Source organism: Podarcis muralis, chromosome 17, assembly GCF_964188315.1.
Source record: "Podarcis muralis chromosome 17, rPodMur119.hap1.1, whole genome shotgun sequence".
Lineage (NCBI taxonomy): Eukaryota > Metazoa > Chordata > Lepidosauria > Squamata > Lacertidae > Podarcis > Podarcis muralis.
Genome location: NC_135671.1, coordinates 37041955 through 37069807, shown reverse-complemented (window position 1 = coordinate 37069807; position 27853 = coordinate 37041955). Strand labels below are relative to the sequence as shown.

At 45.9% G+C, this 27853-nt stretch overlaps 1 protein-coding gene across 3 annotated transcripts; it reads right to left on the bottom strand.

The window, feature by feature from the left end:
• Positions 1–100: 100 nt before the first annotated feature.
• Positions 101–27735, bottom strand: ALAS2 (5'-aminolevulinate synthase 2). Of its 3 annotated transcripts, none has more exons than XM_028713125.2 (11): positions 27590–27735; positions 15643–15839; positions 12676–12816; positions 12472–12570; positions 10836–11061; positions 8443–8627; positions 7185–7364; positions 6143–6307; positions 4536–4804; positions 2383–2545; positions 101–375 (listed from the first exon to the last, which is right to left on the bottom strand). In XM_028713125.2, the coding sequence occupies exons 2-11, from the start codon at positions 15815–15817 to the stop codon at positions 212–214; spliced, it is 1767 nt and encodes a 588-aa protein (XP_028568958.2). In that variant the 5' UTR covers positions 15818–15839; positions 27590–27735; the 3' UTR covers positions 101–211. The 3 variants fall into 3 exon arrangements, with proteins under 3 accessions (XP_028568958.2, XP_028568961.2, XP_028568959.2); XM_028713128.2 differs by having other exon boundaries at positions 10836–11058; XM_028713126.2 differs by lacking the exon at positions 27590–27735 and adding an exon at positions 26715–26960.
• Positions 27736–27853: the final 118 nt, after the last annotated feature.

The following is a 27853-nucleotide window of genomic DNA, read 5'->3' as shown; positions in this document are numbered from 1 at the left end:
CCTGTGCCTTCCCCTGTTCTGCTTGCCACCTGGAGAAGCCCTGCCCATTTGGAGACTTGAATTCCATGAATGTGGGAGGCAGCGAAGGAGACACAGCAGACCAAGTGGCAGATTTTTATTACGCTCAGATACGCTCTTTCCATTTGGCAGCATCAGTGTTGACATCCTTATTGTAAGACTGTGTGTATGTATGTGTGCAGAGGCTGGCTCTTCAGGCGCAAAGAGTGATGTAGCGGGGCCCCATGTTCCCGAAGTAATCCCTTTCCCACTCGCTCATGAGGGCAAAATGGAGCGGGCGGTGGCAGAAGTTGCACTCGGGGGAGACTGCAGCCTGCAGAGGCAGCCCTACCTCCTGCCAGGCTGCCAGGAGCTTCTCTGGAGAGGGAATGGAAGAAGAAGGCGTTAAATGTAGCCAGGTCATGCTAATTTCAAATTTCATTAGTATAATTTTTTGCTGAGTTGAATAATGGGCAGCTGATTGGTGGTATCTGTGCTAAGCAGCAGCTGGGGCTGGTGGGCCAATGCCCCTGGAGCTGTTGAACTATTGTTTCTGAAGAGGAGTCTGTGGCCCTGTTAAAATCCAGAAGAACCTACGAATAGCCTGATGGATCAGGCCAAAGGCCAGTCTAGTCCAGCATCCCATTCTCACAGTTGCCAACCAGATGCCTGAAGGAGCATCTCCACCCCCATCGTTCTGCCCAGACACTGAGGTCCAGCGCCGAGGGCCTTCTGACGGTTTCCTCGCTGCGAGAAGCCAAGTTACAGGGAACCAGGCAGAGGGCCTTCTTGGTAGTGGCACCCGCCCTGTGGAGCGCCCTCCCACCAGATGTCAAAGAGAAAACAACTACCAGACTTTTAGAAGACATCTGAAGCTTTAGGGAAGCTTTTAATGTTTAATAGGTTATTGTATTTTAATATTCTGTTGGAAGCCGCCCAGAGTGGCTGGGGAAACCCAGCCAGATGGGTGGGGTATAAATAAATAAATAAATAAATAAATAAATAAATAAATAAATAAATAAATATTATTATTATTAATATTATTATTATTATTATTATTATTAGCCTGCAAGCAAAAGCCCTCTTCCCTCCTGCGGTTTCCAGCAATAGGTATTCAGAAGCATTGCTGCCTCCAGCTGCAGAGGTAGAGAGAGCATAGCCATCGTGGCTAGTGGCCACTGGTAGCCCTTTCCTCCTCCATAAATATGTCTAATCCTCTTTTAAGGCCATCCTAGTTGGTGGCCATCACTTCCTGGGAGACTTTGACTATGCATAGTGTAAAGAAGTACTTTTTTCTGTCCTAGATCTTCCAACATTCAGCTTCATTGAATGTCAACAAGCTCTAGTGTTACAAGAGGGATAACAGCTTTTCTCTCTCCACTTTCTCCTTGCCAGGCATAATTTTGTAAACTTCTATTATGTTGCCTCTTACTTGCCTTTTCCCAAAACTAAAAAGGTAAAGGATCCCTGACAGTTAAGTGCAGTCACAGACGACTCTCGGGTTGCGGCACTCATCTCGCTTTACTGGCCAAGGGAGCCGGCGTACAGCTTCCGGGTCATGTGGCCAGCGTGACTAAGCCGCTTCTGGCGAACCAGAGCAGCGCACAGAAGCGTCGTTTACCTTCCCACCGGAGCAGTACCTATTTACTTGCACTTTTTGGTGTGCTTTCAAACTGCTAGGTTGGCAGAAGCTGGGACCGAGCAAAGGGAGCTCACCCCGTTGCAGGGATTTGAACCGCCAACCTTCTGATCAGCAAGCCCCAAAGTCCCAAATGCTACAACCTTTCTTCAAAGGGGAGTCTTCACTGACCATTCCCTTGATCCAATGGGAGAAGAGGCAAATGCCAACCCGGCACAGGTGTAAAGCTCCTAAGAAGCCCAATATATAGACTGCCATCTGGAGGACAGCTGGTTTGGTGCTATGCAAAGGAGCCATAAAACTGATGTGCTCCCCTCTCCTGTAGCATGCAGGTGTGAAGAGGTGAAGATGCCTTTGCTTCTGTCTTCAACAAACCACAGTTTGTTGCTACATGCAAGTCAGGATAAACTTCAGTTAGTTTTAACTATGGTTTGTCCAAAGGAGCCACCTGTAAACTGGTTTATAATTCTGGCTTTTTGACCAAACCATCGTTATTTGAAAGCAGAAGCAAATGCTTCCCAGTTTATTCACAGCTGCAGGTCCTCAACTATGGCTTAGCATTATGTACGAATGAGGTAACAGCCTCCATTTCTATGTTAATGGCTTCATTTTCTTTTCTTTTTACAACTCCTAACTGCATGTTTGTAAGCCTACCATTATTAGAGTTTGCAACTCTAGAACCATGCAGTGGTCTTTATTACAGGGAAACACGGTCCCAACTAGATCATGTGGTCCTGGTGACTCACCCACAAAGTAGTTCATCATGGGTGGCGTGTGATGGGGCGAGGGGGCCAGCCGCAGCAGCTCCTCTCCCCGAGGCACAGTAGGGTAATTGATGGCTTGGACATAGATGTTGTATTCAGTCAGAAGCAGGTCACAGAGGTGAGAATTCAGGGCTGCGTCTCCAACCTGTGGAGGAGAGAACCATACATTGCTAAGAGAGTGAAGTCGGAGGTCTAGTTCCTTGGTCCTCCCATCCTGCCTTTTGTAGCTGTCAATGACCCAGCCAAAAGATCAGCACCATTAAGTCCCTTTGATTTAAATAGAACCTGAGGAAGTCCTTTTACACTTTTGTAAAGCGCTATGAATGTAGCATAAAAGTAATAATGAATATTAATATCAGGGTTTTCCCCAGCGAAACTGAGATTTCAGTGCTTCATATTAGCTGGATTGTGCCATACACCCTGTTGCTGTTCTTCAGAAGACAACTGGGGTCCTCTACCCATAACACCAGATAAACCCATGACTGCCCTGGGCTTTCCCCACCCTCCTCCTCCCCACTGGAAGGAGGCCATTTTGTATAATTTTCTTGGAGTGTTTCCTACCCTTTGTGTGTGAGAGAGACACATCATTCTCCACCACCACCACCACCAAAATACTCAGAATGGTGTTAGGTCCAGGACCCTGCGGAGGATGCAAGAACTTCCAACATATTTGCTTGCAGCAGCAATAAATAAATAATGTCAGGGGGAAACAATTACCCCATGCATTTAAAATACATTCATACCACTTTAACAGTCACAACTTCCTCCAAAGTATCATGGGAACCGTAGTTTATCCCTCACAGAACTATAATTCCCAAGATTATTTGGGTGGGGGGTGGGGGAAGCTGTGCTACTCCTGTTGAAGAGCCCTGCCTCTACAAAACTGCTTGATGGGGATGGGGAACTTTTACCCTCCAGGTATTGTAGGTCTCCCAATCATCATCATCCCCGACATAAGAACATAATGATATTTCCGTATAACAATAAGAAGAGCCTTAACACTAGTGAAGTTAGCAAAAATGTATCATACTCATGATAATAAATGCTGGAAATGTAAAGAAAAAGAAGGCACCTTTTACCACATGTGGTGGACGTGCCCCAAGGTAAAAAACTTCTGGGAAAGGATTTATAATGAATTGAAAAAAGTGTTGAAAAACACATTTATTAAAAAAAACCAGAAGCCTTTTTACTTGGTATAGTGGGGTGTGTGTGTGTGAAATCCCCCAAAAGGATGTTACTTTTTTTCTGTATGCCACAACAGCTGCGAGAATATTGCTAGCAAAGAATTGGAAGAAACAAGATTTACCAACTATCAAAAGAATGGCAGATGAAGATGATGGACTATATGGAACTTGCCAAAGTGACCGGGAGACTCTGAGACCAGAGAGAAGAGACGGTGGAAGAAGACTGGAAGAAGTTTAAGGAATATTTGAAAAAATATGTTAATATTTAAATCTTAGAATAGCTTTGGAAGTGGATATAGGTGGTAGGGTTAGAAGTAGAAGATAGTGTATTTTATAAGTGATAAAATGTTATGTTTTTTATGGTTAAAGTAAGTGTGGGAGGAAAAAAGATGGTTAGAAATTATGATACATGTAAACTGCTAAAGATGAAGTAAAATGAAAATCAAATAGGTAGGACTTGGGGAAGCCCACTTAACAATGTTTAGAAAAATAAGGATATGGCAAGAATATGTTTGTATTGTTTGTATTTTCTGTTTGTGTTTTTTATTTGTGTTATAAAATGAATAAAAATTTTTGGGGGGAAAACACAATAAGAAGAGCCTGTTGGAGCAGGCCATTTAACCGTTTTGTTCAGCAACCTGTTGTCACGATGGCCAACCAGAGGCCTCTGGAAAACCTGCAAACAGGACCCAAGCACTCTCTTCCTCTGGCGGTTTCCAGCAACTGAAATTTGGAAGCACTTCTGCCTTCAACTGGGGACCACGCTGCCTGGGTCTGGCTGGGTCCAGCCACACCTGAAAGGCTACAGGCTCCCTAATGCCACTGTTGGATAATTTCTCCTCCCCCCTGGAGAAACTTGGTGAAATGGCGCTCCCTATTTCACCCCTGGCGAACAGAGTGCGGAACTTAGAGAGGCCGTTTCTGCGTAGTTTTCGTCCCGGAGAGCCATACCCGTATGGGGATGATGTGACTGGGGCAGCTGACCACAGGGAGCCCGGCGTCCATCAGCAGCTGGCGCATGTGTTTGACGTTGCGCTGGTGGGAGCGGCGCAGAGCCTGCCCCTCGGGGCTCTTCAAGACCCGGACCGATTCCAGGGCCCCGGCCAGCACCATGGGGGGCAGGGAGGTGGTGAAGATGAATCCTGCCGCATAGGAGCGCACTGTGTCGATCAGAGACTTGGTGCTGGCCACATAGCCACCCACACAGCCGAAAGCCTTCCCTGCAAGGGGAGGGAAGAAAAGGCAGACATTAGTCCAGGCACTCTGGAAGTATACCTAGGCTCTGCACTGAAAATACAATGGTGAATGTTGCATGCAGACAATCCAAACTGAGTTGGGTTCTGCAACTTGCATAACTTTTGGCAAACTGAGGAACTTCATGTGTCTTATTTTGCATCCTTGTTTCAACTTGAGATGGAACTGCGGGCATCCGTCTGTCTCGAGAGGGTGCCTCTGGAGGTGAAGTGAAACCGCTGCGTTAGCAGCACTGAAGTGACCTCCCCGGGGCACAAGCCTGGGTGGTGTGTATGGAAGTCCTGGGCTGCCCAGATGACAAGATGTGGTCTCACTGAAGAAAGGAAAGTACAGTGGTACCTCTGGTTACGTACTTAATTCATTCCAGAGGTCCATTCTTAACCTGAAACTGTTCTTAACCTGAAGCACCACTTTAGCTAATAGGGCCTCCCGCTGCTGGAGCACAATTTCTGTTCTTATTCTGAAGCAAAGTTCTTAACCCGAGGTACTATTTCTGGGTTAGCAGAGTCTGTAACCTGAAGCGTATGTAACCTGAAGGGTATGTAACCCGAGGTACCACTGTAATACATTTGACACCAGCTTGGCTGCAAGAGTTGCCAGAAGGAGTTGTACAAGGTACTGTCCAACTGCCTTCAGGACTCCACCCCAGATTTGTGTAGGGCTTAAAGGTAAAGGGACCCCTGACTATTAGGTCCAGTCGTGGATGACTCTGGGGTTGTGGCTCTCATCTCACTTTATTGGCCGAGGGAGCCGGCGTACAGCTTCCGGGTCATGTGGTCAGCATGACTAAGCCACTTCTGGCGAACCAGAGCAACGCCAGGGCTTGCTCCTTAGCTTCTTCTTCTCTTGAAGATGCTTCCTTTCCAGGTGGATGAGCCTCATCTGCCCCTCGCTTCCCTCTACAGTATGTGCAGAAACCACCTTCTTGACCATTGGTCTCATCTGCTCAATCTGCCCAAGCCTGTCTTCACATGCAGGGGAAGTTCCTAACTCACTGAGGGTTTGAGACCTGTTGGCTACCCTCACCTGGTCTAGCCGGCAAGTAGAAGCTGTTCCAGGTGTGGCCACTGGAGAACCACTTGCCTCCAACATGGTTTCCTTCCTGACCAAGTCTATCCCATCATCTTAACTTGCTGCTTTGTGGCACCGAGGACCATAGAGTTTTAGGCCATCTTTTAGGCCACCTACTTCAACTTCCTGCTCAGTTCAGGAAATCCAGTGCTAGAACATCCCAGACCTTCACCGTAGTCCATCCCTTCCTGATGCCCTTTTCATTAGGGGCTGTGGCTCACCCTCAAACTCACCCAGGGTGCCAGAGACGATATCTATCTTGCCCATCACTCCGTCGCGTTCGCCAATGCCAGCCCCGTGGGCCCCGTAAAGTCCCACCGCGTGAACCTCATCCACGAAAGTGATGGCTCCATAGCGGTGTGCCACGTCACACATTTCCTCCAGTGGGCAGATGGCACCTGCAGACAGAGAAGACTTAATGCACGAAGGATGCTGACCCTTACTGGCGACTTTAGCCTGGATTGCAAAGGAGGTGCAGTAAGGAAAATGTGCAGAGTAATGTTTTGAAGATCAAATGTTTTGAAGATCTCAGCTTTGATCAAATCCAACACAGGATTTCTTTTTTTAGCTCTTCTATGTAAAATCAAGGATGAGGAACTTCTGGACCTCCAGGCTATGACTCTCAGCATCCCTGACTGCCCATGCTGAATGGGGCCGATGGGAGTTTGGGAGCATCTTGGAAGCCCACAGATTCCCAGCCTCTAGGACAAATGAATTTTCTGCTGGTAATTGTTTGAGAGCCAGTGTGGTGTAGTGGTTAAGAGCGGTAGTCTCGTAATCTGGTGAACCGGGTTCGCGTCCCCGCTCCTCCACATGCAGCTGCTGGGTGACCTTGGGCCAGTCACACTTCTTTGAAGTCTCCCAGCCTCACTCACCTTACAGAGTGTTTGTTTTGGGGGAGGAAGGGAAAGGAGATTGTTAGCCGCTTTGAGACTCCTTAGGGTAGTGATAAAGCGGGATATCAAATCCAAATCCAAACTCTTCTTTTATCATGCATGCTGACTTGGGATTTCAGTGTGGAATTTGATTGCCTTGTTATTGTTATTGTTATTGTCATTAACTTAACTTATTACCCATGCTTCACTATAAGGTCCAAAGGTGGCTCACCAACAATTCAAAATACAGTATTAAAAACAGTCACAAGTATAGGGTGGGTCCTAAAAGATTAATCTCTTAATATGCTTAATTTTTTGTTTTATATTGATTTTACGTTATCTGGAAAATTCATTATGAAACAAATAATAAATATTAACAACATACAAATGCATTACCCACCATCCATGGAATGGACAGTCTCAAAGGCAACAATCTTTGGGGTGTCGGCATTGGCTTTGCTCAGGAGCTCCTCCAGGTGTTGGGGGTCATTATGCCGGAAGACATACTTTGGTGCTCCACTGTTTCGGATGCCCTGAATCATGGAGGCATGGTTTCCTGCGTCTGAATAGATCTCACACCCTGCAGGAGGAAAAGGAGCCTCTGGGTCACCCACTGAGCCTCTGCTCTCCCCCTAACTGGAATAAGGACAAAGGAACCTGCCTTACACTGAGCCAGATCCTTGGTATGGGGGAGAAATTGGATCCAGTTCATGTTTAGCTGTGACTCCTGTATCACAGGGACGTGGACTAGATGGCTTCTGGGTCCCTTCCAAGTCTACAATTGCATGATTCTAAATGCTTTCAAGGTGGACCTATGTCATTTGCACTTCCCAAAGCAAATACACAAATCTAAACACAGCCATCTTTTGATATTCACCCTGTGTTGTATTTGCACTATGCTATATTTGCTACACAGGGACACGGGTAGGCTCCCACAGAGCCTAGGGCTTGCCGATCAGAAGGTCGTCGGTTCGAATCCCCGTGACGGGGTGAGCTCCCGTTGCTCGGTCCCTGTTCCTGCCAACCTAGCAGTTCGAAAGCACATCAAAGTGCAAGTAGATAAATAGGTGCCGCTCCGGCGGGAAGGTAAATGGCGTTTCCGTGCGCTGCTCTGGTTTGCCAGAAGCGGCTTAGTCATGCTGGCCACGTGACCTGGAAGCTGTACGCCGGCTCCCTCGCCCAGTAAAGCGATATGAGCGCCGCAACCCCAGAGTCGGCCACGACTGGACCTAATGGTCAGGGGTCCCTTTATCTTTACTTTTATCTATATTTGCTACACAGTTCTGCAGCAATGTGTGCAAAATTGCACACACTGGGGTACGTGCATAGTCAAAATATAGGAGAATTTTGCCTTAAAATGCTGGTAATTTTTCAGGAGGACTTTTAAAAGCTACTGTGGAAACACGGAAAAATGGATTTAAGACTGGAAAAAATGAGAGAGACCAGCACGGTCAAATTTACCCATCCCGAGTCAGACCCACTGGTCTATCTGACACAGTACAGTCTCCACAGGATTCCAGAGCGGGGCTTCTCCCAGCCCAACTTGGAGATGTTGGGGATTGAACCTGGGACCTTCTCCATGCAGAGCCCATGGTCCTTCCCCTATCTTGGCTCCCAGCCAGGCCCTAAAGGCCAACCCACTGCATTGCCCCGGTTACCTGGCATCATGCGGGCCAAAGTGAAGAGGGTGGAGTCATTGGCCACAAAGCAAGAAGAGAAGAGCAGGGCAGCGTCTTTGCTGTGCAGGCTGGCCAGTTCTTGCTCCAGCTCCACGTGGAACTTACTGGTGCCAGAAATGTTCCTGGTGCCTCCAGCCCCAGCTCCATAAAGATCCAGAGTATCCCTGGTGGGGATAGGGTGGAAGAAGAGGAGAATGAGATTCGCTCCAAAAAGGGCTGAACTCAGAAGGTGAATCACACCTGGATTGCCAAACCAGATAAGACCATGGAGACCCTTGATCAGATCTTGGGTCCCTTTTCCATTCTTTTGCAAAGCAACTGTGGGGAATCTGGTTCAGGCTGGGGCCACCCTCAGTGCTAGGAAGGGAGCATGTTCACCCTTTTCCTCCTTGCCACGATCCCATGAAAATTGCCTCCTAGGAACTGGAAGCTGTGGTTTGCCCCACCATTAGTGAAACCTACAGCTATGGGTAAGTGCTCAAAGATGGTTACATCTTAAAAAGGGGGTTGGGTTATGGGCCCAAAATTGGAAATTACAAGATGTACCAACAGTGGAGGAATGGCAGATGAAGATGATGGACTTTTGGGAGCTAGCCGACCTGACCTGAAGAGTCCGAGACCAGAAGGAGGAGGAGTACCAGGAGGAATGGAAGAAATTTAAAGACTATTTAGCTAAATATGCTAAGATAATCTAAACAGAATTACTTGCAAGTATCAGATTGGCCTAGGATTTAAATTTGGGATGTTATAGAATAATATGTTTAATGTTAAAATGAAAGTTAAAAAGAAAGATGTTAATTGACTAAGTAAATTTTATGTGAAAATAGTTTTGGAAAACTGCTACAATGGTATATATAGAAATTCAGCCAGGGGGATTCGAGGAGGTCACCTAACAATGTTAAGAAAAGAGGAATTATTATAGTCAGGATCTATGTTTGTTTGTTTGTTGTTGTTTTTTTTGATGTCTTCTTTTTATATTTATTGATATGTTTGTTATAAATTTGGAAAATTAATTTAAAAAATGGGGGGGGGGGGACTTTGGGTTCAGCTGCATCCAGGGTTAATTCAGATCTGACCCGTTGAAATCAAAGGACTTGTTTCCATCAATCCTAATGTGTCTGCTCTGAGTAAGATTCATGTTGGATACAATCCCTGCTAACCCATAACAGAAAGTTCCCCAGGCTGCCTACAGAGTAAGCTCAAATTAAAAGTCACATCACAATAAAATACAAAAACCACACCATGTGCTATCTTCATGGATCTGTTGAAAGAGGGTGGGCAGGCTTATTAGGATGGGGAGGGGGCTGACACTGACAGGACAGGGTCTTGCCTAAGCCCACCCATTTATGGCTGATGTAAGCTTTGAATCGGAGACTTTACTGCTCATTCTCTTACTCACTAAGCTGCCTAGAGTCGGAGACAGAAAACACTTTTAAAAGGGTTTAAAGAGGATTGGGAAAGGGCCCCAAGGCATACACACATTGATTTTCTCTCTGCCACCTTCACCTCTGTTTCAAACCAGCACATTTAAAGCTAATGGTTTCCCACAAAGAATTCTGGGAACTGTAGTTTACCCCTCACAGATTATGTGGGCGAAGCCATGCACTTAAAAAGTGCTTTGAATGTATGGGGTGGACTCTAGTTTACTCCTTCCCAGAGCTACAATTCCCATTATTGATTTCCTGCTATGACCCCTGACATAATGCCTCTGCAGGGCGTTGTGGGAAATTTAAATGGCAACTCCTGGACCCGGACACATTTTGATGGGAAGGCCAGGGTGGTCCTGGGTCCTGGGCAGTGGCCTCAGGATGCTGAGGCTGAGCATAGGTAAAAATTGGGGCAAGAGTTCACAGCACAAGCAGCCACCCTTTTTTCAAATCTCCTTCATCTCTCCAGAGAAAACAAAAGAGCTATTGTCTGTTTCCAACCTAGGGGCTAGACAGGGGTCAGCAAACTTTTTCAGCACGGGGCCGGTCCACCGTCCCTCAGACCTTGTGGGGGGCTGGACTATATTTTGGAAAAATAAATAAATGAACGAATTCCTATGCCCCACAAATAACCCAGAGATGCATTTTAAATAAAAACACAAGTTCTTCTCATGTAAAAACATGCTGATTCCCAGACCATCCGCGGGCCGGCTTTAGAAGGCGATTGGGCTGGATCCGGCCCCCAGGCCTTAGTTTGCCTACCCATGAGCTAGAACATCTTTTCCTGTTTGCCCGACCCCATGATCATCACACTGAATTTCAAAAGTGAACTAAGGCAGGTTGCAAGGGCAATGTGGAACAGATTGAAACAGACCATTCGAACTAGACGAGGTATGCGCTGGAGAGAGTTTGTACTGGAGACATTGCCGGGCAGCTGCCACTCACCGGATTGCCTGCATCACTCGAGGGTGGCGGCTCATTCCCAGGTAGTCATTACTGCACCAGACCGACACCTCACGGGCTTCCACCTGGGAGCCAGAATAGTCCTCAGCAAAGGGATAGGCGTCAGCCCTTCGATTCACGGTCTTGAAGACCCGGTAGGTGTGATCTTGCTTCTTCGCTTGGATCTTTGCCTCAAAGAAATGGTCGTACTCAAACACTTTGCCCCCTGCTAGGAAAAACACAGGGCTGGTTAACACAATCCATGGGAATCACTTGATTTCTCTATAATGGATGACTTAGCACCTGCAAGGCTAAGCTACTGAGAAGCAGCCTGTGAGAGAGGGCAGGAAGGTTCTGTTTACGTGGAGTCAGGGGCAAGTTCTGATGGATCATGGGCCATGCTGCCAGACAGAGTGGCACAGACTCTCCAGGGGCTGTCGGAGGCTGTCGGTTTCTTCTCTGCATGAGTTACTGCACTGCCCTTAGTAAACGGAAAGGTAAAGGTACCCCTGCCCGTACGGGCCAGTCTTGACAGACTCTAGGGTTGTGTGCTCATCTCACTCTAGAGGCCGAGAGCCAGCGCTGTCCGCAGACACTTCCGGGTCACGTGGCCAGCGTGACAAAGCTGCTCCGGCGAACTGGCACCAGAGCAGCACACGGAAACGCCGTTTACCTTCCCGCCAGTAAGCGGTCCCTATTTATCTACTTGCACCTGGGGGTGCTTTCGAACTGCTAGGTTGGCAGGCACTGGGACCGAGCAACGGGAGCACACCCCGCCGTGGGGATTCGAACCGCCGACCATGCGATCGGCAAGTCCTAGGCGCTGAGGTTTTACCCACAGCGCCACCCGCGTCCTGCCCTTACGTGCCCTTAAATTGGCCTCTCCTGGGAGGAAACTAATTTCACCCCATCTCTGCATAATAATAACAATAATAACAATAATAACAATAACAACAACAACATTATTGACAATTTTATTATTTATATGCCGCCCATTTGACTGGATTACCCCAGCCACATTGTTTGATTGGACATAATGGGTTGTATCCAAAGTACTACTATGTGAATGTCCCGTCAGTGCAAGGACTTCTGCTTGCACAATAGAACATTCTCCCCCTTTCCTCCCCTTGTACACACCCCCAAATCTTTTCTAGGGGTTCCCCCAACACTCTGGAACAGATTGGGAGAGGGTGTGGAACGGGGGAGGAGGGTGGGGAGTCCTGGTGCACAAGCAGAAGTCCTTGAGCTGACACGTTCGTTGGATACTGCTCTTCAATCACCCCCAGTTGAGAGTCCCAGTAAAAATAACCTGCTCTTAGAGGAGGCTGCCTGTTGTGTCTCTGTGTGACTAGCTGCTTTAAGTTTGCCTCTTTTCAATCAGACAGCATGTGTATAACATCAGGGACTGGGAGAAAAACAACAGCACAGGGTATGGCCTCCTCTAAAGGTGGGTATGCTTTATTTCTTACACAACTTAAAAGTAAACTTCTTTGGGTGGGAAAAAAGTGATAGCCAATTCAGACAAGGCTGGAATGCTTAATTGCTAGCTCTGCGTCTGACACACACATGGCAGGTGTGTGTGTGTTACTTCCGCTGTCTCCTCGTATGAGTAGTTTTGGGAGTCCTCCCATTCACTAACCTGGCATGTTGTCCCGAATGAGGTGTGACGCTTTGTCAGAATCGAGCAACTTCCTCTTGAGGCTGGACTGCACTTCCCTTACTAGGGAAGTCCACATGCCTAGAGGGAGAAGGACGAGTGGGTCACGGCTAGGGAAAAGTCGAGGATGGGAGCTCCCCCTTCCGCTTCACTTCCCCATAGGATGCAGGCTTCTTCATTCCCTACCTGACTTGAAAGGCCTGACATCTTCCTGGACCTCAGGTTTTGCCTCCTGCACAAAGGAATTCTGGCCGCTTTTGCGCTCTGACTCCATGAAAGGGCACTGCGTGGATGGGAGAAGCAGGGGTGCCCTCTGCGCGGCGGATCCTAGTGGGCAGAAGAAGGAGAGGAGAACCCAGCTGGTTCCATCTTTCAGATGGTGGCCCCCATAGGGACTGTACTCCACTTGGCCCCAGACTTTTTCAGAGCTGGATGTAGGAATCTGCCTTGTCAGGCTATAAGTAAAGGTAAAGGACCCCTGGACGGTTAAGTCAAGTCAAAGACGACTATGGGGTTGCGGCGCTCATCTGCGTTTCAGGCCGAGAGAGCCGGTGTTTGTCCACAGACAGCTTTTCAGGTCAGGTGGCCATCATGACTAAACCGCTTCTGGTGCAACACAACACCGTGACAGAAACCTGAGCGCACGGAAACACCGTTTACTTTCCTGCCACACCAGTACCTACTTATCTACTTGCACTGGCATGCTTTCGAACTGCTAGGTTGGCAGGAGCTGGGACAGAGCAACGGGAGCTCACTTCGTTGCAGGGATTCGAATCGCCAACCTTCCAATCAGCAAGCCGAAGAAGCTCAGTGCTTTAGACCACAGTGCCACCCACGTCCCTTGTCAGGCTAGGGGTGCGTCCAACTCTTTCACATCCGCACCACAAATTTAAAGCACTCTCATAACACTTTGATGGTCATAGAGAATTCTGGGAATTGTAGCTTGTTAAGGGCACTGACCTCACAGAGCAAAAGGCCCAGTGCCTTTCACAAACCACAGTTCCCAGAATTCTCCATGAGTTGTATGGTATGAGTTGTACGGTGAAGGTCTCAGACCGATCTCTTTCCTATCGCTTGTTCCTTAAACCATTTCTAACTGGAGATGAAGACGACTGGACCAAAACATGTTCTGAGCCACTGAGCTGTGCTCTGGTCCCGCCTCACATAAAATCGAAATACCTTATCTTTTGGACAGAGCTATTTTTCCTAGAAAAAGAGGTGCTGGGAATCACTTGTTCTCTCATAATGGCAATGGCATCAACCTGAGAGGAGCCAGAACTGAGTTCTGGCTGAAAGAAAGTCCTGATTTTGGATCTTTCTTTCCCTTCTCCTTCCTCTCGTGTCAAGATTGCTTAGCTTTTGAGCCAGGTCTCAGACACAGAACCGTTTTTAAATGACCAGACTCCCTCCTGGGGTAGGAATCCTGTGTCTGGACTGCACCATGCCGGATGGCAGAAGTGGTATTCCTGTGATGGAATTCTTCCTCCATTTGGCAAATCTTTTCCCAGCTGAGCCTTTTTAGAGAATTACTAAGTCCCAAAGTTAAAAAAAAAAGGAAAAGGTCCTCTCTACTCTCCCCCACAACAGGCATCAGCGGGCAAGAGGGAATGGGGAAGTAAGAGATCACTGGCAAGAATTGTGATCCTGGAGACAGAGTCTCCATACCTTGGATCTTTCATATTTTTAGGGAGGTGGGGGTATGGAGAATGGAGGAACATTACGTGATAGGGCCCCTATAACTGACTGCGCCTTCCTACAAAAATTAAAAATTTCCCTGCACACAGAAAACGATCCTGTCAGGGAGAACTCTGGGCTAGAATCTTCTTCCTAGATTTCCGTACGCTGCAGTCTGAAATGCTACAGTCCAGACAGGCAATTTTACCACCTGCCATGGTAGGCCATATTTATTAAAATAAATCATGTAGTATGAAGTTGCTGGCGTTGTACCATTTTCAAACTGCCTTAGATGAAAAATGTTACCCCACATCTAGGGGTGGGGAACAAAAAACTATCCTGTAAGGGAAAAGGATTTGAACCTAGCCTTCATCCTGACAGGATAGTTTTCTATAAGCAAGGATTTAATTATTTTTTTTTTTAATGGAGGAGCTTTCAAGCACTGTTTATTTATCAAATACTGTTTTGCAGCCCAAAGGCCCCCAAAGCAGCATATTCAAACTACAATAAAGTAGAATAAAATGGGATGAATCCATCGTCAGTTTCCCCTTGCCATAATATCTGGAATAATATAGCCCAAAAACACATAGTTTATCTGAATAGGTAGATCCATTCATTTCCCACTGGACTTTCATACTGCCATATTGGATTCTTCCAGGTCTAATAACTGTACAAACAACCCCCCCTCTGTGTTGAAAGAGCGTATACTGTGTTTTGGGGGAGTGTTATGAGTACATCCACACCATACATTCAAAGTGCATTGAAAGCACATGGCTTTCCCCAAAGCATCCTGCGGATGTTTTTTTAAAAAATGTTTTTAATGTTTAAAATTTTTATTTTTTCACCAACAACCAAAACACAAACAGTGAACCCCCCCAGGCGATTATTGATACATAATCAATAATAACATATTCAAATCAACCATATGTTCAATTTTATATACGTTAACACTCCTCCATCCACAAGGTTTATTTAACTTTTAACATTTTAATTGCCCCAAATTGTTCAAACCTACCCAAATAATTCAATATCTTCTCAAACCAATCCTCCTCTTTCTCACTGACCTTAAACCCTTTCATTCTGTGTATCTTCACAGTTCGGTATTCTAAAATTATAATATTATTCAGTTTTTTCCTCCATTGGTTCACCTCTAACTCTTCTGCATTTTTCCAATCACTCCCTATAACCTGTCTGGCTGCAGTTACCATCAATTTTACCCATTTACATTCCTCTTTTGTTTTTAACTCGGTGCTACTCAGACTAATAAGAACCATTAATTTAGATATTCCCATCCACAATTCCCGATACCTGGGAACGGTATTTTGCCCCTCAGAGAGCTACAATTCCCAGCACGTGTAACAAACTGCATTTCCCAGGATTTCCTTGAGGGTGTGCTTTCAGTGTGTGGACAAAACCCCTCTCCCCTCAGCTGGACGTTTTACCCAGGGCTCTTGCCTGTGAGCCCACCCACTGCCTCACCAGTATCTCCATGGGTCTCTTTTCCCTGCTGCTGGTCAGCATGAGAACGAGAGAAGGCTCGGGCCACCATCACAGGGCAGCGCTGGGCACTGCTGACCAGCAGGGGCCGACATCGGCGCAGGAAGGTGGTCGGGTCCCGGGTCAGGAAAGGGCAGCACTGGAGGATTGAGGCCATTGTGGCGTGCCAAGGTCTGGTGCTACACAAAGAAAGAGAGAAGTCAAGGGAGGTGCTGGGAGAGCCCCTTTGGCTGAGGCTATACCACAGCTCCTTAGCCACAGAATGGGATCAGTATCAAAGAAGGAGCCAGGGCATTACTCACCAATGTCCAAGCAATAACCATCAGGTAAAGGTAAAGGGACCCCTGACCATTAGGTCCAGTCAAGGACAACTCTGGGGTTGCGGCGCTCATCTCGCTTTATTGGCCATGGGAGCCGGCATACAGCTTCCGGGTCATGTGGCCAACATGACTAAGCCACTTCTGGCGAACCAGAGCAGCGCACGGAAACGCCATTTACCTTCCCGCCTATTTATCTACTTGCACTTTGATGTGCTTTTGAACTGCTAGGTTGGCAGGAGCTGGACTGAGCAACGGGAGCTTACCCCGTTGCCGGGATTCGAACCGCCGACCTTCTGATCAGCAAGCCCTAGACTCTGTGGTTTAACCCAAAGCGCCACCCACGTCCCCTAACCATCATATACTCGCTGGTTTAAAAAGAGCTGTCACCTGGCTGGATTTGGACTGCCCAAAAATGGAAAGAAGAAGGAGTCCCAGGAAAAGAGGAATGGATACAAAAACTTATGGACTATGCAGAAATGGCAAAACTTACCGGAAAAATAAGAAATCAAGATAACAAACTTTTATTTATAAAAGAATGGAAATGGTTTTTGGAATATTTACAAAGGAATTGTAAACAGATAAGAACATGGGCAGGATTATTGCAACAACCTTCAGTTTCATAACAGTATATTTTAAAGTAGATGAATAAATGAGCAAATTAAGTTATTTGGGATATGCAGAAAATATTAAAAATAAATTTAAGGAATGAGGGGGAAGGAAGTCAAGTTTTGAAATGTTAAAATGACTGTAAAATTATTGAAATGTATAAACTTGAAAATCATAAATTACGCATACACACACAAACACACACACACACACAGAGAGAGAGAGAGAGAGAGAGAGAGAGAGAGAGAGAGAGAGAGAGATTTGGACTGTCTGCCCCGACCCCAAGCTGACAGTCTCACCAACACAAACATTTTGAGTGGAGAATATCTGATATGTGGCCATAAGAGCTATACCTTTGAAGCACATTCAAAGAAGAGCCTCTCAAAGAATTTTGGGCACTGTAGTTTGTTAAGGATTGCAGGTAATTGTAACTGTTTGAGGGGGTAAACTGCAGTGCCCATAATTCTTTTGAGGGAAAGAATGCCCTTTGAATTCGCTTTATAGTCTGTGCACATCCATGGCCAAACCAAACATCCATCCCAGCGCTTAGGCAAATGCAGGTGATTTAAGAGTACTTTGTGAGGAAAGGGAACTCCATTCCCCCCTTTTCTCTCGCCTCATTCTCTTTTCTTCTTTCCGCCTTCCTCCTGCACTGTTGGAATATTGTCTGAAAGCTCCTTGCATATGGGGTCCTGAATTCTTTTTCTCCTTTTGCTTTCATTGCTCTGATGACTCTCACAGTAGTTTTTTTTTAAAATTAATGCTAATAGAACAATTTCAATAATAGTGCCTAGAGAGAGGGTTTTCTCAATCGTGGCCACTTGTATTTAGAATGGTCTCCCCAGAAAAGCTTGCTTGGCACCAACTCTGAAGACATGTCAGCACAAGGCAAAGACGTTTTCATTTGCCATGGGCAGATGTGGGAAACCACTGGCTGTCCAGATGTAGCTGAACTACAACTCCCATTAATCCTGGCCATTGGACGTGCATTCTGGAGCTGATGGAAGTTCAGTAACATCTGGAGGGCCAAGGTTTCCCCACACCTAGCCTAGGGCCTTCCAGCATGCTGAGATGAGCTGGATTTTGCATTTTCACGCCTTCTATTGAACTTGATTACTTTGTTTTTGCTGGTTTTGCAATTTTATTGTTTTAAGTTTGCACTTTTCTCTGTGTGGTTTTTAAGTGAATGTTGCCCTGAGAGCCTACATCTATCAAACAAACAAAATCAACTATTATTCTCACAAGAAGGCCTTCTCACTCACTCAGAAAAAAATTGTATGCTTGTTGCATGCACCTTTTTTTCAAGTAACCTTAGGGCTCCAGCTTCCTTTTAGACCACATGGGATCAGCATTATCTCTCCAGAGCAGGGAGTGCCCTTTAATTAACCTTCAACCAGCTCCCTTCCTAGCACCCCTAAGGCCACCAAGTTGAGCACTGAAACATGTCATTGAGAGCTATCTTTTCAAGGTAGCAATGATTTTTTTAATGATAATTAAAAATAACCAGCTGCCTGAGTGGCACACAAGCAGATACACACCCACAGTGTAATATAAAAAGTGACAAGGTAAATCCACTTCTGCAAATGAGGGTGAAGCATGCCTTTTAGTTGCTAGTGCATCTACAAAAATAGAGGAAATATACATTTGTGCAGCATATAATTCAGGAAGGCTGCCATTTTTAATCTGAATGATGTGTTGTTAGAAAAACAGTCATGTAACGTGAACAATCTGGTCGGCAGGCTTTTTTGTTCCTGTGAAGAGGTGTGGTCCTGCCTTAGGGCAGATCTACCCTGTCCAACAAACCCAGCTGCTGTGTGTATACTGGTGTCACACCACTGATTCAGTGCTCAGTGTGGACGCCATGCACATCTCGACACATGTCTGGGAACCCCGGCCATGTCAGAGTTCCCAGACATATGTATATAAGTGGATGCCTTCCTAGCTTCCCTTGCCTTAAGTCCGGGATGGGGATCCTGTGGCCCTCCAGATGTTCTTGGGCTCCCAGCCCCATCACCCCTGACCATTAGCCATGCTGACTGGGTCTTGCCCAGACTGGGTCTTGTGGAGTCCAACACATCTGGGAAGCCACAGACATACCAATTGTAATAGCTGTGCAAAGCATGTCCTTAATTTTCACGATCTTTTACTTACCCTTGAATACAAACTTAATTCATTCCGGAAGTCCGTTCTTAAACCAAAGCGTTCTTAAACTGAGGCACGTTTTCCCTACTGAGGCCTCCCACCGCCAGTGCCCTTCCACCGTTCGGCTTCTGTTCATCTTCCAAGGCAAAGTTCGCTAGCCGGAACACCTACTTCCGGTTTTGCAGAGTTCGTTGCCCAAATAGTTCGTTAACAGGACTGTTTGTAGACTGAGGTACCACTGTATTGCTAAATCTTTGTATTAGTTTTTTGTATTAGAGGTTATATTATTGGACTTCCCTGGGAAGAGGGGATGATTGTTAAACCACTCTGATAACTGTAGCTCTGGGAGGGGAGTAAGGGTCACCTAAGAACTCTCAACACCCTTAAGAAACTACAGTTTCCAGGATCCTTTGGGGATATCATGACTGTTTCAGGTGGGGTCTATAACTAGCTTCACTGTGGTTCCACGAAGGGAGATGACACTGGCAGCAGGACTGAGAAAAACCCACGGTGTGTCTACAAATGTACCACCTGAACCTCTTTGCAAGTTTACTCAGAAGTAAATTGTAGGGTGTAGCTGAATTAACTCCTCTGCCTTAAGGAGCCCTTGTGAATGGTCGTTCTGGGAGTAGCAGAGAGACCAGCTGCTGCAATACATGACAAGCTTCCTGTCCCTTGGATAATTGCACAGCAGAGGCAGTTTTCGGCAGGTGCAGACTTTTCTACCCCTGCAGCACTCACTGCAACAGGACAATCACGACATGCAAGGCAGGGCATCCTGCAGAGCAGGTCTGATTTAAGAGGCATTTTCTGCTTCAAAGAGAACAATCTTCCAGATTCCCAAGGGGTCAGAAGGAAGCAGGGGAGAAACCCACAGGGAAAGAGAGAAAAGAGAGCACCACGGATGTGGGGCCCAGGAAATTAGGGGCTGAAACTCAGACAATATGTGGCTCCATCTTGGGAAGGAAACGTACTCCTAAAAGAGACCACAGGAGATGCAGGTGGTTCGTGAAAGAACTTGCCTATTTTGTCACTTTTTCTTCCCTCACTTTGTCTTTGAGAGCTAGGTGACAGGCAGAAATTCTGTGGTTCTATAAATTCAGCTTCCTCCAGCATGGAGAATCTACTGAATTTCTGTCTGCAGTAACGAAACATGTCTCTCCCATATCGGTCTCTACCGCCAGAGCAGGTGCTGTAACTCTCCTGTAACCCCCAAATGCACACTATTTCATTGTCTCCCAGGACAGATGGATGCCAGTGATATAAATGATAAGGACAGAGGGTCTGTGTTAGGAGAAAGAAAGCGAGGAGGCAATGGCATTAATGTGAATGCAGAGTTAGATGGGGTCGTCAACAAGTGGGGGTGGATGTATTCGTCCACTTGAGATCTCTAGGCTGGGCATACACTGTACCTTTGAAAGAATCTGCTTTGAATGTGCTTTAGAGTCACAGCCTTTAACATGTGTTCATTCATAAGTCTGTTCCTTTCCCTTTCTGTGTCATGCTGCTGAAAATTACAAACCACATTAAAATGTGCATTGTTTCTACAAGTTATCCTAAACTCTGTCCCCGCCCCCCTTGTATGCATTTTCTTTTTGTTTTGTGGTGGTGGTGGTTTGGAGCAGAGAACTGTATCACAAAATTTGGAGAAGTGTCAATACGAAAAGGATAACCGTGTTTTGACCCTGGAAGTGCAACTCAGGTCTGTCAGCTTTAAAATGTGGAGCAATCAGAATCCTTGAGTGTCCCTATTGTCCAGTAGCACTTTAGAGACCAACTAAGTTTGTTCTTGGTATAAGCTTTCGTGTGCATGCACACTTTTTCAGATACACTGAAAAAGAAGTCACCAGACCCTTATATATAGTGGGAGGGTGGGGTGGTTTTTTCTCAAGAGGGTAGTAGGAGATGGGTGATTGACTCAATGGGTATGGGCATGTACATGAAAGCTTATACCAAGAACAAACTTAGTTGGTCTCTAAGGTGCTACTGGACTTTTGAAGAAAAAATATATATATTTCGACTGCGTCAGACCAACACTACCTGAATCTAGAACCTATGGAGGCAGTACAGTGGTACCTCGTGTTACAGACGCTTTAGGTTACAGACTCTGCTAACTCAGAAATAGTACCTTGGGTTAAGAACTTTGCTTCAGGGTGAGAACAGAAATTGTGCTCCAGCGGCATGGCAGCAGCGGGAGGCCCCATTAGCTAAAGTGGTGCTTCAGGTTAAGAACAGTTTCAGGTTAAGAACGGACCTCCGGAATGAATTAAGTACTTAACCTGAGGTACCACTGTATCGGTTTGCTCCCACTTATTCCCTGCTTCTATTTCCAATGGGAACAAATATTGCCAAAGCACCCATTTTGCCAGTGTGCTCTCATCTAAAGGGACACGGGTAGCTCTGTGGTCTAAACCACTGAGCCTAAGGCTTGCCGATCAGAAGGTCGGCAGTTTGAATCCCTGCGACGAGGTGAGCTCCCGTTGCTCAGTCCCTGCTCCTGCCAACTTAGCAGTTCAAAAGCACGGCAAAGTGTAAGTAGATAAATAGGTACCGCTCCAGCATGAAGGTAAACAGAGTTTCTGTGTGCTGCTCTGGTTTTGCCAGAAGCAGCTTAGTCATGCTGGCCACATGACCTGGAAAAACTGCCTGCAGACAAACGTCGGCTCCCTTGGCAAAAAAAGCGAGATGAGCGCTGCAATCCCAGAGTCGTTTTCAACTGGACTTAACAGTTCAGGGGTCCTTTACCTTTACTTCTCATCTAAAGGTAGCACTGCCAGTGGAACCTCTTACCACTCGGGGAAGTGGGGAGGGCGCAACAGTCATTGTGTGAAACTGTGACTGCAAGTGGTGTTAAGTTAGCGTAACATTAGGGAGTGTGGGCAGTTATCCTGGATTAATTAATACGGCATAAAACGGCACCTGCGTTTTGTACGTGTGTCACCAGAGAAATGAAAAACTAAAGCAATGGCCCATCTGACATGGGGCTCAGGCATGGGAAGGGTGTGCAAGTATGTTGGGAGTTGATAACTCCTTCTTGAGTTTAATCTGACTTGTAAAAGATACACCCTAGGCCAGCTCGGATGATTAAAACTAAAGAACTCAAGATGCAGAGCTGCATATTGGTCCTTAAGGGTGCATGCAAAAGATAAGGCTTGGTTCCTGGAAAATAGAGAAAACTGCCCATCAGCTGCTCCAGTCCTCCCTGATGTGGAGCCAGATTGAAAATTTGCCCCCCCCCCCCGAATATTTCCCCCAGGTTCCAGTGCTGCTTCAAATTATATGCCCCAGTAACACTTTTTAAAAATACAGTATATTAGAACCAAACCACTGAACCACAATCTTTCTCTTGTATTCTCTTGTTTTGAAAACTTTGGGTCTCTGGAATACAGAGTCAACAAAGGTCCGTATAGTTAAAGCTATGGTTTTCCCAGTAGTGATGTATGGAAGTGAGAGCTGGACCATAAAGAAGGCTGATTGCCGAAGAATTGATGCTTTTGAATTATGGTGCTGGAGGAGACTCTTGAGAGTCCCATGGACTGCAAGAAGATCAAACCTATCCATTCTTAAGGAAATCAGCCCTGAGTGCTCACTGGAAGGACAGATCGTGAAGCTCAGGCTCCAATACTTTGGCCACCTCATGAGAAGAGAAGATTCCCTGGAAAAGACCTTGATGTTGGGAAAGATGGAGGGCACAAGGAGAAGGGGACGACAGAGGATGAGATGGTTGGACAGTGTTATTGAAGCTACCAGCATGAGTTTGACTAAACTGCGGGAGGCAGTGGAAGACAGGAGTGCCTGGCGTGCTCTGGTCCATGGGGTCACGAAGAGTTGGACACAACTAAACGACTAAACAACAACAACAAATATAGCGTCTATATCACTGTCCTCCAACTTGGTGCCCCCCCTCCAGATGGCTGTAGATCAAGGACGAGGCATATGTAGCTCCCCAAATATTGTTGGACTACAACTCCCATCATCTGTGTCCATCGGGCCATGCTGGCTGGGACTGAGGGGAGCTGGAGTCCAACAGCATCTGGAGGGCACCAAGTTGGGGAAGGCTGGTCTGTATCCACAGCAGGATACAGACCACTGAAAAGAGCAGTCCAATATGTTAACTGGACATCCACAATCCATCACAGACGCAATCAGTTTTGTTGTGTGTAGCAGCTTTTGTTGAGTTGCACTAGTGGGAATTGTATGTTTGAATTCCTCACCTCATTATAAGAAATCTCCTCAAACATCAGGGTCTCCCCCACCAACAAAACAAAACAAAACAAAACAAAACAAAACAAAACAAGGAGGCAAAATAGAGCTTTCCCACTGGCTACAGTCGCAGCAAATTTCACAGCAGCTCGAAGTGCAGATGTTAGCAAAAGATAATGTTTGTGTCCATGCTGCAAAAACGTCACCTGCTAAGTTCTGCACATGGAGCTTCTCTTAAAGGCAGAAGAGCATGACAGAATGTTGCTGCCATTTTTCTGGTCACTGGGCAATGCTTGGGAGAATTCCGACATGATTCCCTGAATTAGTAAAGTGCAGCCAAAGCAGTCCACTGTTGCAAAGTGAGCTATACAAAGCTACAGAAGACTTTCAACTGAGTGTAAATATCACTGGCTACACATCAGAGGTAGAACATGAGGAGAAGGAAGTAAGTAAGCAAATGCACAGATGCACTCTCTATTCTGCAAAACTCTCCAAAATCATGCAGCGCAATCTGCAAGTACCTTTGAAAACAAAACAGGAAGCCAGATGGGAACGATGCTTGCTTTTTATCTAGCCATTGTACTTTGTGCCAAGGGGAAAAGGAGTGAAGAGAGTAGGAGTTAAAGACAAGGAATAGTCCAAGGACAGGCCAGTTCATGGAATGGAGGGTAGGTGGGAGAGGAAGAAGAAGATACAAATTTATTGCATCAAAATTCACTTTAAATGCCAGTTTAAAACATGTTCCGCTATTGAGAGTTGCCTTTTCTGATACTATTCCCTGCTAGGGTTGCCTCCTTTGAAAAAGAGAAGAGAAGAGAAGAGAAGAGAAGAAAGAGAAAAAAACAAGAGAAGAGAAGAGAAGAGAAGAGAAGAGAAGAGAAGAGAAGAGAAGAGAAGAGCTGTTTGACAGTGGAACCGACTCCCTTGGGAGATGGTGGACTCTCCTTCCTTGGAGGTTTCTAAGCAGAGGTGGGATGGCCACCTGTCAGGGATGCTTTAGCTGAGATTCCTGTATTGCAGGGGGCTGGACTAGATGACCTGGGGGGTCCCTTGCAACTCAAGAATTCTATGATTCTATGACAGGGTCCATTGCAGAATGTTTTCTGACTCTTATGCAGCCCTTAAAGATACAGGACCTTGGCCCTTAAAAAGGTGGAGACCCTATTCTCTGCACAAGTCTTGCAGCACACAAACCCCAAACATAAAATGCAGTGTTCATAACACAGACTAGACAGTAGGAAAGAGTACAGAGCATGATGGGGTGTGTTAAAGCACTAGAAGATAGGTTACCAAAGACATTTTCACAAATACACACATTATTATTATTATTATTATTATTATTATTATTATTACTACTACCCACCTTTTACCCTAAGGTCCCAGGCCAGGTTAGGACATTAAAACACAACACTGCAATATTAAAAACAACTTACAACAGCTTATGATTACAGAAATAAAGTAGCTCCTAAAAATTTACACCCCAATTGTCAAAACTCTGGGCAAAGAGTCAATAAAAATGCCTGTGTTTAAAGGTTTGCCAACCTTTAAACTGGCCATTGTAGCCATGCCTTTAATAGAGGCCTGATTAGCAGTTAATAAGGCTTATGTGCACCTCACAAGAATTTCTGCACACTGATTCCCAAAGATTCGGCTGCAGTTAAAAGCGTCAGGATTTTTTCCTGGTCAGATGGCAAGTCTCCCCATTTACACTATTTGTTGCACATGTGAATGTTTGTAGTTGATGGCGACAACCACAACATCAGTAGCAACAACTCAATTGAAAAACCTGAATGTACATTTTTACAGTCAGGATTTTATATTTGCATGGCAATGTTATTTATTTATTAAGTAATTTTTACTTGTCCCCCCACTTTCTACTGAAAAGGCCCTCACGGCACCAATCAGTAATAAGAGCAACACAAAAATACAATGCAGCGTATCATAGAGACGATCATAAAATGGCAGCACGTGACGAACACAGCAATTGGCCAGTATTTTCCCTGCAGGCCAGGTGAGCATCAATGGAGCCTGGGAAGCCATTTCATAGCAGTGATGCCTCAGTCCCAAAGACCCTCTCCTATGTCCTCACATGTCTCCCTTCAGCCAGTGGGGAGACATGCAGTAAGGCCTCCACTCTTGCTCCAGATGGCCAGGTTGTGACATTTTGGAAAAGGTGGTCCATAACAGTCTGGGGCCGAGGCATGTTCATTGGGGATCACCTTTCCCCAATATGTGGCTTCAGGGCTTTAAAAATCAGAATTTGTGCTTTGACTTGGGCTTGGAGACAAATTGCTAGCTTATGAAGTAGCAATGAGCCTGGAATAATAATAAGATGCCAAAAATGCATATATATATATATATGCATTTATATTGCATATATATATATATGCAATATATATTGGCATCATGTGTGAAAACGAACTATTAGAAAGAGACAGGGATATTTCATAATATACAGTGATACCTCAGGTTACAGACACTTCAGGTTACAGACTCCGCTAACCCAGAAATAGTACCTTGGGTTAAGAACTTTGCTTCAGGATGAGAACAGAAATCGCGCAGCGGCAGCAGCAGCAGTGGGAGGCCCCATTAGCTAAAGTGGTACCTCAGGTTAAGAACAGTTTCAGGTTAAGAATGGACCTCCGGAACGAATTTAGTTCTTAACCCGAGGTACCACTGTAAATGGTTTGGGAGGGGAATGAAGGTTAACTTCATAAGGTGAAATAGTGCGCCAATGGGCTGCTTTTGATGCTTTTAAGATGCACTGAGACTAGGAGCCAAGCTGTGCATTGCATATCAGATATATGTACCAATCTCCCGACATTTTTGTTTTAATAATAATAATAATAATAATAATAATAATAATAATAATAATATTTCCCCAGCCACTCTGGGCGGCTCCCAATCAAATGTTAAAAACAGTACAACATTAAATATTAAAAACTTCCCTGAACAGGGCTGCCTTCAGATGTCTTTTAAAGATAGGATAGCTGCTTATTTCCTTCACAACTGAAGGGCAGGCGTTCCACAGGGTGGGCGCCCCTACCGAGAAGGCCCTCTGTCTGGTTCCCTGTAACCTCACTTCTTGCAATGAGGGAACCACCAGAAGGCCCTCGGCGCTGGACCTCAGTGTCTGGGCTGAACAGTGGGGGTGGAGACGCTCCTTCAGGTATACAGGACCGAGGCCGTTTAGGGCTTTAAAGGTCAGCACCAACACTTTGAATTGTGCTCGGAATTGTGCTTAGTTTTAATTAAAACTAAGTGCTGGGAGCTGTGATCCCAAGAGGAATGGCAGGGGCAAAATATTCCTTACCCCTCCCCCTACCATTTATTTCCTGATCAAAACTGCCTCCACCCAGCTGTTTTTCTATTTGCACAGGAAAAGATACCCACATAGTACCCATATCTTTGCAGTGGGACATCAGCATAGAAACCAAGTCCTAAGGGCTGAGGTCCCTTTGCCCCCTGCCAATAAAATATTTGAGGGGGCCGCCTCCCCAAAAGTTAATGGACATTATCATTCAAATGGTGTGCAATTATACCTGCCCCCGCCAATATTTTATTTAAATTGGCACATCTGGGCATGAGAAAGCAGCTGTGAAGCAACTTAGGGTGGGAAAATAGCTAGTTTTTTATAGTTAGCAGCATCCTTGTAGCTGTTTTTCAGAGACCATTACATGCCTCTGCTATATAATGTCTGGTTTCTCCCTAAAGGAGAAACAGTTTAGTTATGCCGTATAATATAAAAATAAAATGAAATAGGAAAAGATCAACCACTCTTACCTCCTGGGTGGCAACTACCGTTTTTCAGGACAGCTCTTCGAGAAAGGTTTGAAGACTGCTGGGCCAATGAAGATTACCAACTTTTGAAGCCACCGTTCTAGTTGTCCCTTTGATAGCACTGATCTAAGCGAGGATAGGGGACGTGGTACCCTCCAGATCAATGTTGAACTCCAACTCCCATTAACCTTAGCCAGCATGGCCCATGTTCAGTAATGATGGGAGTTGTAGTCCAACAAAATAACGGATGGTTACAGGCTCCTCATCCCTAATTTACAGCCATAAACAGATTACAGTGTTGAGCTCCGTACCTTGCAAAGCTTTGCCTGTTGATTCCTGGAAATCAAGTCTCAAAAGCAAGGTAGACTGCTTGTTTCCCAGCTAGTTGGTAGCCTTGAGGCCAATGCAGTACACACGCCCCCCCCCCCCAATTCCCTTCTTCATTTTTGGATATTTAGTGGAGAAGGGAGACAGCCAACACTCCTCTGAGAGCCTGCATGGACCTTAGGGGCTTCCAGTCACTGGTCCTTAATTTAGGTGATGGGGTGGAGAGAAAAGAAATGAACACAGACAGGTAACAGCAGAAACGCTGTGTGCACACTAAAAAGCACATTCAATGGACATTCTTTCGCTCAAAGAATTCTGTGAAATGTAGTTTACCCCCTCACGGAATTACAATTTGCAGCAGTCCTTAACAAACTACGGTGCCCAGAATTCTTTGAGAGAAAAAGGTGCTTCGAATGTCCTTTCGCAGTTTAATATGCTCACAGCCAAAGAGCCACCTCCATTTTTATCTGTTTTCATATTCAATGAGAGGTAGAAGAGAGAGAAAATAAAATCCCAAAGCGTCCCGTTTCCCCCCAGCGCTTTCCTCCTACCTGTTGACCTGCACTGAAGTCGAACAACTTCTGCGCAGTCTAGTTTGAGAGCTGAGAAGTCCCCTTGGATCTGCCTCTCCGCACCCACCAGCTGAAGGCAGAGATAAGGCAAGTTCATGGCTGAGGAGGAGATACGGGGAGAGAGAGGGGGGTGTCAGCCATGTCACAGGGCCAGGGCGGACTTCTATAGGGAAACTTCAGCAGGGCAGAAAAATATAGCAGCTGTGGCCTGCCTCCTACACCTTTTAGCGGAGATTTAATACC

Bases quoted from the DNA above. Each gene is read 5' to 3' on its own strand.
- ALAS2 (XM_028713125.2), bottom strand. From the start codon at position 15,817: ATGGCCTCAATCCTCCAGTGCTGCCCTTTCCTGACCCGGGACCCGACC. The intron at 12,571-12,675 runs GTAGGGAATGAA...TTCTCCCTCTAG, and splicing joins TGTCAGGCCTTTCAAGTCAG to GCATGTGGACTTCCCTAGTA. The intron at 376-2,382 runs GTGAGTCACCAG...TTCCCTCTCCAG, and splicing joins CATGATGAACTACTTTGTGG to AGAAGCTCCTGGCAGCCTGG.